Raw genomic sequence first — 14,757 nt, 5'->3', positions numbered from 1 at the left:
AGACAGATTGACAGATTGCTCAGCCTGGAGATGAGAAGGCTCCAGGGAAACCTTTCAGCACCTGAAGGGAGCCTACAGGATTGCTAGGGAGGGACTATTTACAAAGGCCTGTAGCACTAAAACAAGGGTTTTAAACTAGAGTAGGGTAGCCTTGGATTGAGCATAGGAAGAAGTTCTTTACTATGAGGGTGGTGGAACACTGGACAGGTTGCCCAGGGAGGTGGTGGGGGCCCCATCCCTGGAAACATTCAAGGTCAGGCTTGATGGGAAGCTGAGCAATCTGATCTAGTTGGGGATGTCCCTGCTTACTGCAGGGGGGTTGGACTAGATGACCTCTATTGCACCCTTACCACACAGTGCATTCTATGATTCCTCTCCTGTCTGCTAGAGTCTCCATTTTCATGGGAACAAAACTGGTGCAAACAAGTTTGAAGAGCAGAGAAGACTTCTACTTCATTTTGTTCCCTCATTTTAAGCAATGCTTCCTGTGACACCCACATTTCTGAAGAGTTTAAGGCAGATGATTATTTACTCTCTAAAGCTATTTTCTCTGGTGGCACCTAACAGCATGTTTATATGGTTGCTCAGTGCTAAGCAGAGAGACTGGAACTGACTCAGATGCCAGAACTGGCACAGCCTCATGATGGTGGTCACACCGATGAGAAGCCTGCTGAATGTCAGACTCCTGAGCACAAATTAACTAAATTCTTTTCTGATTCCAACAGCAGCTCTCTCAGAAATAGTTTTGGCCTTTCTCCACACAATATTACTATACATGACACATCCCTCTCACAAAAGCTTTTTTTTTTCCTTCCAAAAATCGTGTCATTGATACTTATTAATTCTTGGGAAACAAAGTATTACCTACAAGGCACATCTTGGTGTAAACTACTCTGGCAGAAAGAGAGAAGACTGTCCCAGGAAGGTTTTAGACACCTAGAAGTGCCAGTAAGAAACATGTCCTCACCTGCTGAGTGGTGCTGGTGACAATGCCTTGCTGCAGCCGATACGCTTGCTCCTGTAGGTACTTTCTGGTCTCATGATTACGAAGCAAGTAGTTTTCTATCTAAAAAACAAAGCCAGATTAGGAAACTGATTCAGCTCTCCACATTGCAGTTTGCTTTCTTTCTTGCTGCTGTATCAGAAATGGGAACTGACAGGGAAATCTGCCTAAGTATTTGTTTGTTATCTGCAAACCTTTTTCTGTGTGTCTCAGTGCTTAATAGTCACATTCCAATATTCATTCACTCACTGACCAGTGAAACACCACTAAACACTGGACTTTTGCCAGTGTGTGCTGAACTAGTCTTCTATTTTGAACAATTTAGTAAGTTATGCTGACAAGGAGTAGATCCAGGTTTGAGAAATGTTTAAAAGAGATTCTGAATATACATAAAGTGCTGTTGTAGAGAACATAATGACACAAGGTAATCAATACATTTATTTTAGGTCCATTTGGCCTGCTGCAAAGACATGGATTTAAACAGTAGTACAGTTTGTAGAGAAAATAAAATATCTAAAAGTGCCTAACTGATACAGGAGCCTGAGTTCAGAAGTTAACTAAGGCTGAACAGTACGTAAGTGCTTTTCAAAGATAAGTGGTTCCTACCCACAGATGCTGGTCACAGCCCACCACAACTGCCACCAGCAACAAATACCTGCACAGAGAGTAACCACCTAAGCTGACTCTAACAAACTTAGTCAAGTAAACAAAACCCTGCTAAGTAAACCGTTTCTGGTTCCTCAAAGGTGATGGCTCTGCTTTCAAAGGATGAGATGAGAAAAAGATGGATGGAGTGGTCAGCAGGTGGTGAAGCAGAGACTAATAGGGATGGTCACCTCTAAATCTGCATTAGTGGTAAGAACTGGAACAGTTTGACTATGCACCACAGTAATGCAAGGTTTATCCAGTTTGCCTACATTGTAAAGTGTGCTGCAAAGACACAGGAGCTCAGGAGGTTAGTTACTATGGCCATCTGGTGCTGGACCAGGATCAGGAGCACTCTAGTACTCAAGCTGTGGTATGCTGAAGCTTATAGACTGTTCTGGGATGTCAGTCAGTCAAGCTCAGGTCTCCCTGAAGCAGACAGGATAGCTCAGTCCACATAGGCAGGCATTCTTCCACACATGGAATCAACAGTATTCACAGCACCACTCCTGAGATTGTTACCTTTCTTTGGGGAATACTTTCTTGTGTGCTGTAAAGAAAGTCTAAACTACATATGTTAAAACAAACTCAGGGCCAAACAATTTTAGTAGCTTGGAAATGAATAAAAGGAAAAGCTCTTTGGACATCATGCGTAATTAGAGCGAAGAATTTAATTCCCCATGGCCAGAAGCTTCATGATACTGTTTTCAGAGATGCACCTATCCCTCTAGCTATGAACCTATCTACAATTATATTAAATGAGATGTAAGAGATGTCCATCCCCATGACTCTGATTTTTTTAAGCAGAATTTACATCATTTTCATGCATCAAAGAAAAAGCCACTAACTACCAGCACTTTTCCCTGTGAGAATCACTTTACTTCAAATTTCTTTACTACCAAGAATCACAGTCATTTGCTTTTTAATCACAGTTATCCATAAGAACTATTTATAAGGTATTTTTATGACCCTACCCTGGTTGAAGGAAGACTACTCATTAAAGAGATGTGAAATGTATGCTTTCTGATTGAGCAGGAGGCTCACTCAGAGCTTGCAGGATTTACTATATTAAAACTCAGCTGGGAGTTTTAACTCATGCAAGTGGAACAGCTACAGATACTGTCAACACCTCTTCATCCAAAAGAACATGTCGGTGCAGCTGGTTATTTAGAGCAACACAGTGTGTGAATTTTATATGTACAATATAAAACACAGGCAGTAAATGTTTTTATCCTACCCCAAATTAAAGAGCATCTTTTGTCTCTTACAGCACTGACTGCACTTTTTATGCCAAAATGGAAAACATCCACCAGTAATTTTACCCACAAGGAAACATGCACAAGCACATACGTAATGAACATGCTGCTTTCTAACTCCCCCTTTCACAGTCAGGCATACAGCAACACAAGGCCTAGCTTACACATTTTGAGTTACCACTTTTTAATACTGCACCATAGCATTCCATCAGCCTTCCCCCCAACCATTCTTCAGAACAAAAAGCCTTACACCCTCTTGCAGCACTTGGCTACCACACAAATCAAACAATCAAGAAACTAGTCTAGAAATCACAGCCACTGAAAATGATTAATTCCTTTATTTTTAGTGGGTTTATCTCTGCCTGTTGGTGGTATATGCAATACCTTTTGCAGTGCCTCTTCTGTTTTCTCAGGGTTTGTTTTAAGCGCTTGGGAAGCGTCATTCATCGGTATGGGCATGAATCTCAAAGTATAATTCCTAAAGAAAAACAAAAGAAATTATTTTTCAATAGTAAAAATTAACCTAATTACTCTATCTCTTGAGGAAGAATAAAGTAGAAGGGAGAAATAAGATGCATCTAGCTTATATGTGGAAGGCACTTAAGAATATGTTTTGCACATTTTTAAGTGGACTCACTGCAGACATGCATGCTCCTTTTAGCTGCTAATTCTTCTTTGCCACTAGACTCTGAGGTGGAGATTTTGAAAAGCAAAAAAAATGCAGTTAATGACCTTTGTGCTGAAGGTTGGATTACTTCTTCCTATACCATAACAGAACAGGGAGTGCCAGTGCCTGCTGGCAATGCTATTAGATCTGAGTTTAAATGGAAACATTCAGTAACAGACAGTGACTAAGAACCTGAAGTTTGAAAATTTACTATTTAATAACTTCTTGTGTTTACAACAATTTGAAGACACTTGCTGAATTTTTAATAAAAGCTGACAGAACAAGCATAGATCTCCATGTGTATTTATGCAAGCAATTGTTCCCTGCATTTCACTGATACGTTTGCCAAGTTTTTCTGCAGCTTTCTGCAATATGAGACTAAAGATAGGGTTTTGGTCTCAAAGACCAAAAGTGTATTTAAACTCTAAGAACACAAATTGGCTAGCACGACACACATATCTAAAATGCTACATGCAGCAGTATGTCCACACACCCCATCTGAAGAAGTGAAAGCAGAACTTCCTGCTCTTTAAAACCTGACAATTATTCTCCCTCTTTTCAATTAGCCTTAATTTCCTGCAAACACCTCTTCCTCCTCCTTCAGCTGTCTGCAAACACCCCACTAACCGTCTGTTCCCATTCTATTCAGAGCTTCATGTATATGGTTGGAACTGTCTGTCTCAGAGCACTTTGAGGCTGACCACTTCAACTGTGTCAGCTCCACTTCCCTCACTAAACGCACTAACTCCAACTGCAGACAACTCAGCTACTGTGAAACTCCAAGGTTCTTTCACCTCCCCTCCCATCAGTTGCTTTTAGCCACATGAAACACCACTCTCTGAGGGACAGCAGTCTTTTGAGCCATGAAACACACTGATTCCTCACTGAGGAAGACTGGATGAGGAACTTAGTGCCATGGTTTAGTTGATTAGGTGGTGTTGGGTGATAGGTTGGACTTGATGATCTCAAAGGTCTTTTCCAACCTGGTTAATTCTGTGATTCTGTGATTTAATGCACCATTGGAGTTGACCCAAAAGTGGTTTAGTCCCTGGATAAGCTTGGAGAGTTCTGTTCAGCTGTACTTCTATCTCCTATTTTTTTTTCCCGTTTCCTTAAAAAAAGCACTGGGGCATACAGACCACAAGGAGGACATCAGACATTCCAGATGGTGGTTCCAAAAACCAAAAACCAAGTACACAGAGGAAATAGTTTCAAGCTGTGCCAGAGAAGGTTCAGGCTGCATATTAGGAAATACTTCTTCACAGAGAGGGTTCTCAAACACCGGAATGGTCTGCCCCGTGCAGTGGTGGAGTCACCATCCCTGGAGGTGTTTAAGCAGTGTGTGGAGCTGGTGCTTAGGGACATGGTTTAGTGTTGACCTTTCAGTGCTGGGTTGAAGGTTGGACTGGATGACCTTTGAGGTCTCTTCCAACCAGATGTCTTCTGTGATTCTCTGAATGAAAGATCTCCAGCCTCCCTTTCACAGCTCCACAGACTATTCTCTCCTGTTACCTCTCTACCTGTCTCCCTCTGTCACATACAGTCAAAATCAGTCTGGAGATACAGAGCTTCCCCTCACAGGCTTGCAGGCTGACCCCCTTGGTTCAGTGAAACTACCCAACATTTTACATTCAATCTTAATGGAAGATTTCAATGTTTCTTCCCAATGGAAACATGGTAATGTAGAGTTGTCAGTGGTAGGTAGCTGCTTACATGAAGTCAGCAAGGTACTTGTGCTTCCATGCTGTCCAACTGCCTACTGCACCACAGCCAGAAAAGTAACTGTTTTTTTGTTTCTGTTGTTGTCTTGTCCTTCAAAAGAGCTGTGCAAACTCCACAGACCCTGTTACAGGTTCTCATTTAAAACTAACCAGTGAATGGCTGGCTGTCCACCAGCATGGTGAAAATTTTTAAATATCAAAGATATCAAATCTCAAAGACAGATAATAATTACACAACTTGCTGATTGCCTGAATACTACCTGGCAGGTGGGCTATTTGTTTAGTTGAAAAGAAACAAAGGTAGATTTCCCAGGATCACTGCTGCTGATTGACATTTAATACATCCCATTCACTGAAATCTGTAATTGCCAAGTCTCATTCTAGTAATTATATGCTGAATGCAATTTAGTCAAAGGCTTAGTGCACACTCCCTCAAACACATTGACATAAACACAGAGGAAGGGAAGAAAAATGAAAGGCAAGGAGATTTCATGGGCACACAGTCTCAGAGGTTGAGCTTTTGAAGACCACTACCCTAAGAAAGGCTCTGTACTTGGTGACCTTCCAGACAGACAGCACTGTATTAGAATGGTACTGTATTGTCATCTAAGAATTAACCAGCTCTTAGGGGCAAAAAAACCAAGAATTTAAAGCTTGCTTTTCAACTTTGATCATCAGAGCAGTATTTATCTTCACATTTCATTTTTCTCTGTTTCCTTTGAAGTCTAAAATATTCCCCCATTCTTCTTTTTATTAATACTCCACTTGTCTCTTGTAACAGACTACATTTCTCTGCCCACTCGATAATCCAGTAATTTCAGAATGCATAACACATTAACACCTCTATTTAAAAGATGCTAAATTTCCTTCTATTTAAAGGATGCTAAATTTCAGAGGTGCTCAGAGACTGTAATAGATGCCTCAAACCCCTCCTGTCTCTCCCTCTGCACACAGCATGTGTGACAGCAGTCCTACATTTCATCACAATTTTTGCCTTGTAGTAACTTCTGCTCCATTCATGACTCTCTGCTGCAGAGTGATGATTTTACTGCTTTTTTTAAAAAAAAAAAAGAAAGGAGTAAGTTCATCTGCTTTGCAGGCCTGGGCATGTAAATTTTGTATCACTGCTAAGGGAAGAATTAACTGCTAACAAATCCAAGCAATTCCTTACAATGTGAGTAATTTCTTCATTTATTCCATACAAAACAAAACCCCAACAACTTTTACAAAAGAATATGGAGCTGTACAGTTCTGTGTCAGAACAGGCTCTGGGCTACAAGCACACAGAATCACAGAATGTTAGGGGTTGGAAGGGACCTCCAGAGATCATTTGGTCCAACCTCCCTGCCAAAACAGGATCATCTAGGGCAGACCACACAGGAACACGTCCAGGTTGGCTTTGGAAGTATCCAGATAAGGAGACTCTGCACATGCTTATTTTCATATTAAAATTAGAGAGTTGCAATGGCCAGGCTGAACAGGATTCCCACTGTTCTTAAAAGCACTCCTGAACTGACACCTGTGGTGGGCTCTACGGAAGAACCTCTCCACATCTTACACCAGCTGGCTGGGACACCCTTGGGGTAACTCTGCCCACAGCCATGCTCCTGGAATTCTGTTGCAGGAACTATATCTCTACACAGCTGTAAACAAACGAAGAAAAGCTGGGAGGAGGGGAGGGGAAAAAAGAGTCTTCATCTTACTTCAGCCTGCTTTAAAGTCTGTTACAATGCCCCCCAGTTCTCCTCAGCTTCCTCCTCAGATCACAAAAGCCTAGGCTGCTTCTTTTTTATGGTTTAGTATATGACTTCTTTTCCTTCAGAACAAAATGAAAACAACACACACACTCCCAAGCATCTTTGGTATGTTTCATTCTGTTTCCTGCAAAATAATGGCAACTTCATGTATTTTTAGGAAACACATGGTAGAGATTACTCTCAATATGCCTTTGAGATGAACTGCTTAAAGACTAATTGTTTTCAGCCAGTCTGGACAGTCCACCTCCTGCAAGGTCAAAACTTTTTTGCTTGCGATATTATCAATGCTTAAAAAGTTAGAGGAGACATAAAATGACCTCAGCTTCCAAGATCAACAAATTGCTATATTACACAATTATCTGTAGCATTTCTTCTTTTTTTTTTCTCCCCCTAATGCTTAGATAATTTGCTTTTGCCTTAGGATTTTCCCCTCCTTTCTATTTACTTATCCATGTACTTGAACAGAAAAGTTGATGCTAACAAGAAAATGAGCGTATTTTCTTTTCTACCAGACATTTTCCATAAATGTAACATACTATTGCTCTCTGAAAGAGAAATGTCTGCAAGATGACAAATAACCTTTTCAAATTATTATTCACTACTATCAGTGGAATCACTCCGAGACAATTTGTTTAATTATATGCAATTTATATAATTTCCCTCATCGGTGCAACTGAATTTATTTTGAATCCAAGCATATAAACTGCAACAGTTTCAAGAAAGAATAAACTTTATAAGCTCTAGCCTCATGACTCCTACAAAGGTTAAGATGCTCCCCTAAGTAGTTATACAGTTTTAAGCAAAACATCTTGTCTAGAAACTGGCAATTGTACGTTACCTTCACCTTCCACAGAGCTCCTTTTGTTTCTGTCTGAAGGACTTAATGACAAGAAACAACTGCAACTGCTGCTTAATTTGAATCAGTAATTTTTCCCTCTTAAGAAATGTAACAATAACATAGAACAAAGTGTGATGGAGATGCAGAGAGATGAAAGTCATTTAGCATCTAACGCTGGTAATGGCAACTGTGAGTAAGCTCAGGGAAGCAAAATGACCCAGAACACAGTAATTACAATGAACAACTGCAGTTTCTGAGATCATCATTATTAGTTTCAACTTGCTGGGGGAAAAAAATAGTCAGACCACCAAGACATGCTTCAGTAATTTTCTGTTATTATATACAGCTTCATTCACTGACTAGAATAGAATTTCTCCACACTATCGACACAAGAGAATGAAGAAAAGGGAAAATGTTCTCAAATTCAGAATCTTAATGCTAACAGCAGAACTCAATGGCCTTAATGCTGATGGCAGAGTATGGATGAAAGAGCCATAAAGCCTTTTCCCATCCTTTTGAAGGATGTGAAGTCATAAATTTTCTTTAAGCACCCTGATGTTTAGAATTGAGAGCACTCAGCATCTTCAGATCATACAGACTGTGGTGAGAACTGCAGCTGCTCAGATCATTCAGGATCTAAGCCTCCGGGCTCTTCATCAGTCATTCAGTTGCTTGAGAACTTACTTTTCCAGTGCCACAGCTATATCCTGGAAGCCCTGTGCAGTGATGTTATTCTTGTCCCATATAACAGTTCTGGGAGGTGAGGGGGAGAGGAAAGAAAGAAAGTTAAACAAGAACCACTGAATAAACCTGTATTGAAACTTTGCAGATTGAAATAACACAGCATTGTAAGCTGAAAATTGTATAAGGGAAGGTAACACTTTAAATACATGTGTTTAGTTACAAGCTAAAAACACTGAAATGACAGGACAAAGATAGTACAACTTTCATTTCCCCTTAAAGGGGACTCTGTATTTCCCACCATTAACACAGAAACATAGTATTTCTAAAATACAATTAATAGAAAGTTTTGGCGATAAAATTCCAGCTTTTTTTCCAGCAATGGCATCAAAAATAAAGCTCAAATGTTTGCAAGTTCACACTGAAAACCAGGAAAACTGCAGTAGGAGATCAATCTTTGTCCTACACAGGATATATGGTTACAGTTACTGGAAAAGGTATTAAAAAGGAATCATGCTGACTGGTGGTCAAAACTTTCAGTCTATCATATATTCAATACTGTACTAGCTCATCACATGTTCCTGTGATCCCATATGCAACCTAACTGCCTGCCAATACAAGCCATTAGGCTAGGTGCATAAATTGTAGCTCTTTTGAATACACAATAGTGATAGGAGTGTTCCAGCCTTCCCCTTCCTCCCCCAGTTCAGACTACTCAAGCAGACTGCCTGGCAATTTGTGAACACACGTTCAAAAAAATCTCATTAGTAGTCAGAAGAGACAGTCAAGCAGATAAATCTTGCTTGTGGAAGAGCTCTAGTTGTAGCTGCTCTTAAAGAAAAAAAAAAAGGACCACAAAACCAAGGATTTCTAGTGTTCAAAAAAAAAAAAAAGAAAAGAAAAGAAGATAGATGGCAGGATTTCACAGGTGTTGACAGCATTCTCCTTTGCAGAATTATCCTTTTAGTTTTTAGATGGAATGATGGAGATAAGAAAGAAAGGAAGAGAGATTCTACACCCACTCTGCAAAGATCAGATGTACCTGGGGTCAAATCTTAGATATTTTGGTCATCAGAAAGTGTGTTTATATTTCTACCTGGATGAGATTCTGTAACATTTTAAGCACAGCCAGTTACTGTTGCATTATTCAGTTTGTAATCACATCACAGACTGTGGTGACATTCTATCAACTGTGACATTCAGTGCAGTATGAAATATTTCAGTTTGCCATCCTGGAAGCTGTTAAGGCTTTATTTCTTCAGGTACTGTGGTCATTTCAGGTCAATTCATTCAATAAACCTAAGCCACCACCCCAGTGTTTTCTTGACATTTTCAATATGCATTTTGGGCACAGCAACACTAACACCAGGATCCCTGCTGCTGAACAAAATAGCCAGGACTGTTCTGGGGTTATTTCTTATCCTCCAGGGAACAAACACTTGGACACCAGGCACAATATGGTCTCTTCACACAGACAATACGCTGAGGAAGTTTCATATGCACAGTCTGACAAGAAGAGGAGTGAGGATTAGCTCTCCTGATGGTGACATATTAAAGAGCCCCATCCAGATTCAAGCTGAACTTACTGTTTGCTAATCACATGCTGGATAGGAAAAAAGTGATACTCTCAAGACATCAGTGCCAGACATGCGCTAAAAAGCAGTGAAGTTGTCAGGCAGCTGAAGTTGCAGAGTAGAGAAGCCAAAGTCCATCAGCACTGTAGGCAGGGGAGAGAGGAAGGAGGGATGGTCCATACTGCTACCCATTCTGAATTCCACATGCTCTTAGATCTGCCACAAACTGATACTCCAGAAGACAAAGAAAAGTTTACTTTAGTTTCCCACCCAAGTATCAGAATTTTCTCTGCTCGGAAGGTCTCCAGTAGAAAAGAGAGCAAAACAAAATACAGTGGCAAAGCACTGAACAGGATTCCCAGAGACATTGGAGAATGCCTGTACTTAGATATCTTCAAAACCTGCCCAGACAAGGCTCCAAACAACCTCATCATAATTTGGCCATGCTTTGGGGGAGGACATTGGATTAGATGACATCCAGAGCTCTGTAACAAGATTATTTTTCTTCTGCGATTCTAGGAAATTTAGGATTATTTTGTTCCCACAAGAGGTCTTTCTGCTTAAATTCAGAAAATGTATTTTTCTCTAGTTTCAGCTAAAGAAATGGTTTTGAAAAGGCAATTTGCTTATTTTCTTTGTTTGTTGTTTGGTTTTGTTTTGTTTTAAAGAAAAAAAAGGATGAGAATCTTTCCAAATGGAAGCACAATAAAGTGGCTGAACCTAGAAGGGTTCTGAAGAGCAACAGCTTGAGAATAAGTCAACAACTTCAGTATTATTAACCCATTCTATCCTTTACTGCAAATATCTTTCCCTTACCTGAGCTTGGTGTTTATCTGTAGAGCTTTTGCCAGCATCTTTGCTCCCATATCTCCCATGGCATTTCCACTGATATCTACTTTTGTAAGAGAAGTATTGCTGCCCAAGGCATTAATAATGATGGTGACCTCAGTCTTCAGCTTGGAATCTGCGAGGGACAATGACTGCAGAGGCTGTGGAGCATAGAAAAGGCATTGATAAACAGCAACCAATAATGCACTCAATTCCTCAAATATCAAAATAAGTTACTAGTTCCCCAAGTTCATGGAAACAGCAGTAGGTATCAAAGAGTTATTTCTGTGTTTGCCACAGATTCTACAACGTGATAAACTGGCAACCGCTTACAGCACCGGTGTCTAACATGCACACACACAGATTGAGTTGCAAAACCATGAAAAGAAAAACATTTAAGGGACACTGCCTCCAATGTCCTCTGTCCCATTAAGTACAGAATACACCTGGAAACTGAGAAGAGGCAAGACAGCAATGACCAGCTTTTGAAGACAACCTCTAGTGTCCTGTGAGTCTGTAAGAAATAAAAATATCTAGAATTCCCCTCTTCTCCATGACACTGAGAGCTTTATCCAAGGGCAGATTAGGATCCAAGACATGGTTAAAACATACTGATTCCTTGAAACTATTTTCATATTATTATTTCAACTGCAGCAGTGATTTTGCTTATCTGTTCTTCAACTAAGGACATGGACATTTGGGAGGAAAGAGTCAGAAAAAACGGCAGCAGGTCTGAAATTAAAACCAGCAAGAGTATCTATTAAAATAAGTAAGTCAATGGATTTTATTCACAGTGGTGTTCTGACACCTGTGATTGCATATCTTTATGTAACTTTTTTTTTTTTAAATATAGTTTGCGTTAAGCTGAAACTACTTTTTAAAATGCCTATATTCCCTCCATTCTCAGTGCCTCAGCAGTAGGAGCTCGAGAATTACAATCTATCCATAGCCATGCCTCACAGAGGTATTACAGCTGCTAAAATTCTAATCTGTCTTTGCTGATGTAGGAGAACTCCACAAAACCTTTCCCTGGCTCAAGTGTGAGTTCATACAGAGGGGTGCATTGTCATTATACACCCACTTGGGCACGTATTGGAGGATTAATTTTAGTAGCCTAAAAACCTCCAAACTGTCAGTATGGGAAAATCAACATCTCATAAGGATGAACCATGGCATATCCATTAGATGTCTAAAGGTTAAGTTAATACAAATAAACCAAGTGAACCATGCACTCCTTTCAGGCTCCAAGATGCTCGTGTGGCACCTGCTATACATGGGGACTCTTGCCTCCAGACACCACTGGATTACAGCGATAACCAAACGCTTGCTACAATATGAAATGCACTTACAAATGAGAAAATGCATAAAAATTTGGAGGCACAGCAGGTTTATAATTAAAAAGTCTAACAGTAACACAAGTCACACGCTGGTTTTATTTTAAATTGAAGTTATCAAATTACTATGTTAATGCCCTTAATCTGTCTGTGTTTCCCGGTTTTATTACGTTATGTACCCTGAAGAATATTAGCATCGTATTAGAATGGCATTTAGAGCTTTTGGCAGAAGTTTGAAAAGACCTCCTGTGACAGATTCACAGAACAGCAGCATCACAATGCACTTGGACAGAAATTGCCAATAAGCTTCTGAAAGCGAGGTTTCTTCTGTTTCTCATGTGTCACTTTAGACAGTGTCATTCAAGTAACTTAGATGGAAGTGCTCCCTCCCACATAGCAATTTTCCCAATCTCAAGTATCCTCTAGGAAATGATTTCTCACCTCTTGCATTCTCATTCTCTGACAAAGCAATATATGATTCAAAACACTTCTGCACTGTGTTCTGCAAAGGACTGACACCTACATGCCACTACTACCACATATGAAATTGGCATATAGCAATAGTAAAGCACCTGCTATATTAGCAGTGTCTTTGAAGTGGCTGAACTGCTAGTCTCTGTGCACAGCTATCCTTGTAATGTACTCAATGAGGAAGAGCCAAAAATCTCTGGATTCCTTCGGTGCCCTGAATGCAATCAGAATGTATTTGTCAGATTAAGCATACAAGATGCTAAGTAGCTATTCCATTACCTATTGCATTAAACAGAACAACCAAACAAAACCAACCACCAAAAGTGAAGCTCCCACAAACAGGGACAACACTCTACATAGCCTGCAGGCATTTATTTCCTTTAACTACTTAATACTTTTAGCTGGATATTGAGAAAACTGAAGTCTGACAAGTGTCCCTTCAGTGTCCCTGCTGCAGAAAACAGACGCTTGGGCAACACAGTGAAGATGTCTTAACACAATCTTATTAAGGGAGAGGAATTCTTAAAAAAAAATAATTAGAAATTGAATGACTTTATACAATCATATCAGGAGTCATGCTCCTGCTGGAAAATGTTTAAGAATTAAATCAAGCTGAGATTGTTCTCCCATGACCAAAAATGCTGTAAAACCCCTCAAAAGCCCAACTCTCCAACAAACACTGAACTGAGAACTAAAAGATGTTCAGCACTGCAGTTATTCTCTGGACCTAGGCAGGACTGACTACCACTGTAAGTAATGGTACACACTACCTGCAGTGTAACATTTATTTTTGAAAGAAGAAATGAAATGGCACAGTAAGCCTACACCTTCAGACACTTCCTACAATACTAATAAGAATACAGTATTATAGCCTGGACAGTACAGTATCTGCTTGAAAAGAGAAAAAAAAAAACAAAAAAACAAACTCTAAATATTACCTTCTTGTGCCAATTAAACAGCTGGGAATTTTTTGCTGTATAGGTTACCACTACTACTTTTAAATTGCACAGAATTATGTTTGTATCTAGCTGTACTTTTACAGTCCTAAAATCAAGCTATTGATTATTTAAATCATTTTACTCATGACTCATTTTAGCACAGCACCAGATCTATTTAAAGTGTGTGTAAACATGTGAAGAAGCATTTGGCAGGTGACTAATTTAGATTGAAGCCTTTTGCTTCAGCTTTCCACGCAGATAATGTAAGGTCCCCAAACTGTACCAGCCTGCAGGCAAAACTGACCAAGTTGTATGCTCTGGGCAATATCATACCCTGGTCTCTCCAATCATACCTTTACTTTTTAACTTCCTGTAGCAGTAAATGCATAGTAGAGGCAGAACAAGGACCACTTCATTTAGAATTCAAAACCAAATCAAAATAACTAAAAGCTTAAAATAGTTTTCTACCATTTTTACTATACTAAAGCAGAGCAAGGACCACCCAGCTATCTGCAATACATGTTTTTCCCATGGTGCTCCAGAATCTATACCCTCAACTCTTTAGCTGCTATAGGAAATGCTTCAGATTGATTTTTAGCACCTGATGAAACAGAAACAAATGTGGCAGTTTTAGGCTGATGCCTAGGAAATTTTCCACAGACCTTGAGTAGAAAGTGATAGAATGTAAATAAATTACCACTGGATGTAAAGGGAAAATAATGATAAGGTCTAAATAATCCCATTGGTCTGATAATTAACATAAAGTTAATTGTATAAACTAACTTCCTCTCTTTCTTGGCTCTTTGCTCTAGCAGATACTAGCTGGTGCTTCTGCTCTGCTGGCTTTTCTTTGTTGTGGCTAAGTGCTAAGAAGCCACTGTGCTTTTTCTCTTCTTTCTTTTCCCCTTGTCTGGGGTGGGGGAGAGCTGGAAGCTATTGGTAGCCCCCTAGTTTTGTCCAGGGGGGTTCTTGTGTTTATAAATTGTAAAAACATGTAAATATTGCATATTTTGTATATATTAATTGCATTTCATATTTCTAGAT

At 39.7% G+C, this 14,757-nt stretch overlaps 1 protein-coding gene across 1 annotated transcript in view; it reads right to left on the bottom strand.

Annotated features, from left to right (window-relative positions):
• The window catches only part of CARMIL1 (capping protein regulator and myosin 1 linker 1), a 118,255-nt gene that overhangs the window by 50,474 nt on the left and 53,024 nt on the right, over positions 1–14,757 (bottom strand). Inside the window, exons 21-24 of the mRNA XM_054381614.1 lie at positions 10,959–11,131; positions 8,572–8,640; positions 3,289–3,382; positions 968–1,066 (exon numbers count right to left, since the gene is read on the bottom strand). Coding sequence (XP_054237589.1) covers positions 968–1,066; positions 3,289–3,382; positions 8,572–8,640; positions 10,959–11,131 — 435 coding nt within the window. The remainder of the gene's footprint in view (positions 1–967; positions 1,067–3,288; positions 3,383–8,571; positions 8,641–10,958; positions 11,132–14,757) is intronic.

This window comes from Indicator indicator, chromosome 6 (assembly GCF_027791375.1).
Source record: "Indicator indicator isolate 239-I01 chromosome 6, UM_Iind_1.1, whole genome shotgun sequence".
Lineage (NCBI taxonomy): Eukaryota > Metazoa > Chordata > Aves > Piciformes > Indicatoridae > Indicator > Indicator indicator.
The sequence above is the reverse complement of the archived record's forward strand: the minus strand, read 5'-3'. Positions and strand labels throughout refer to the sequence as shown.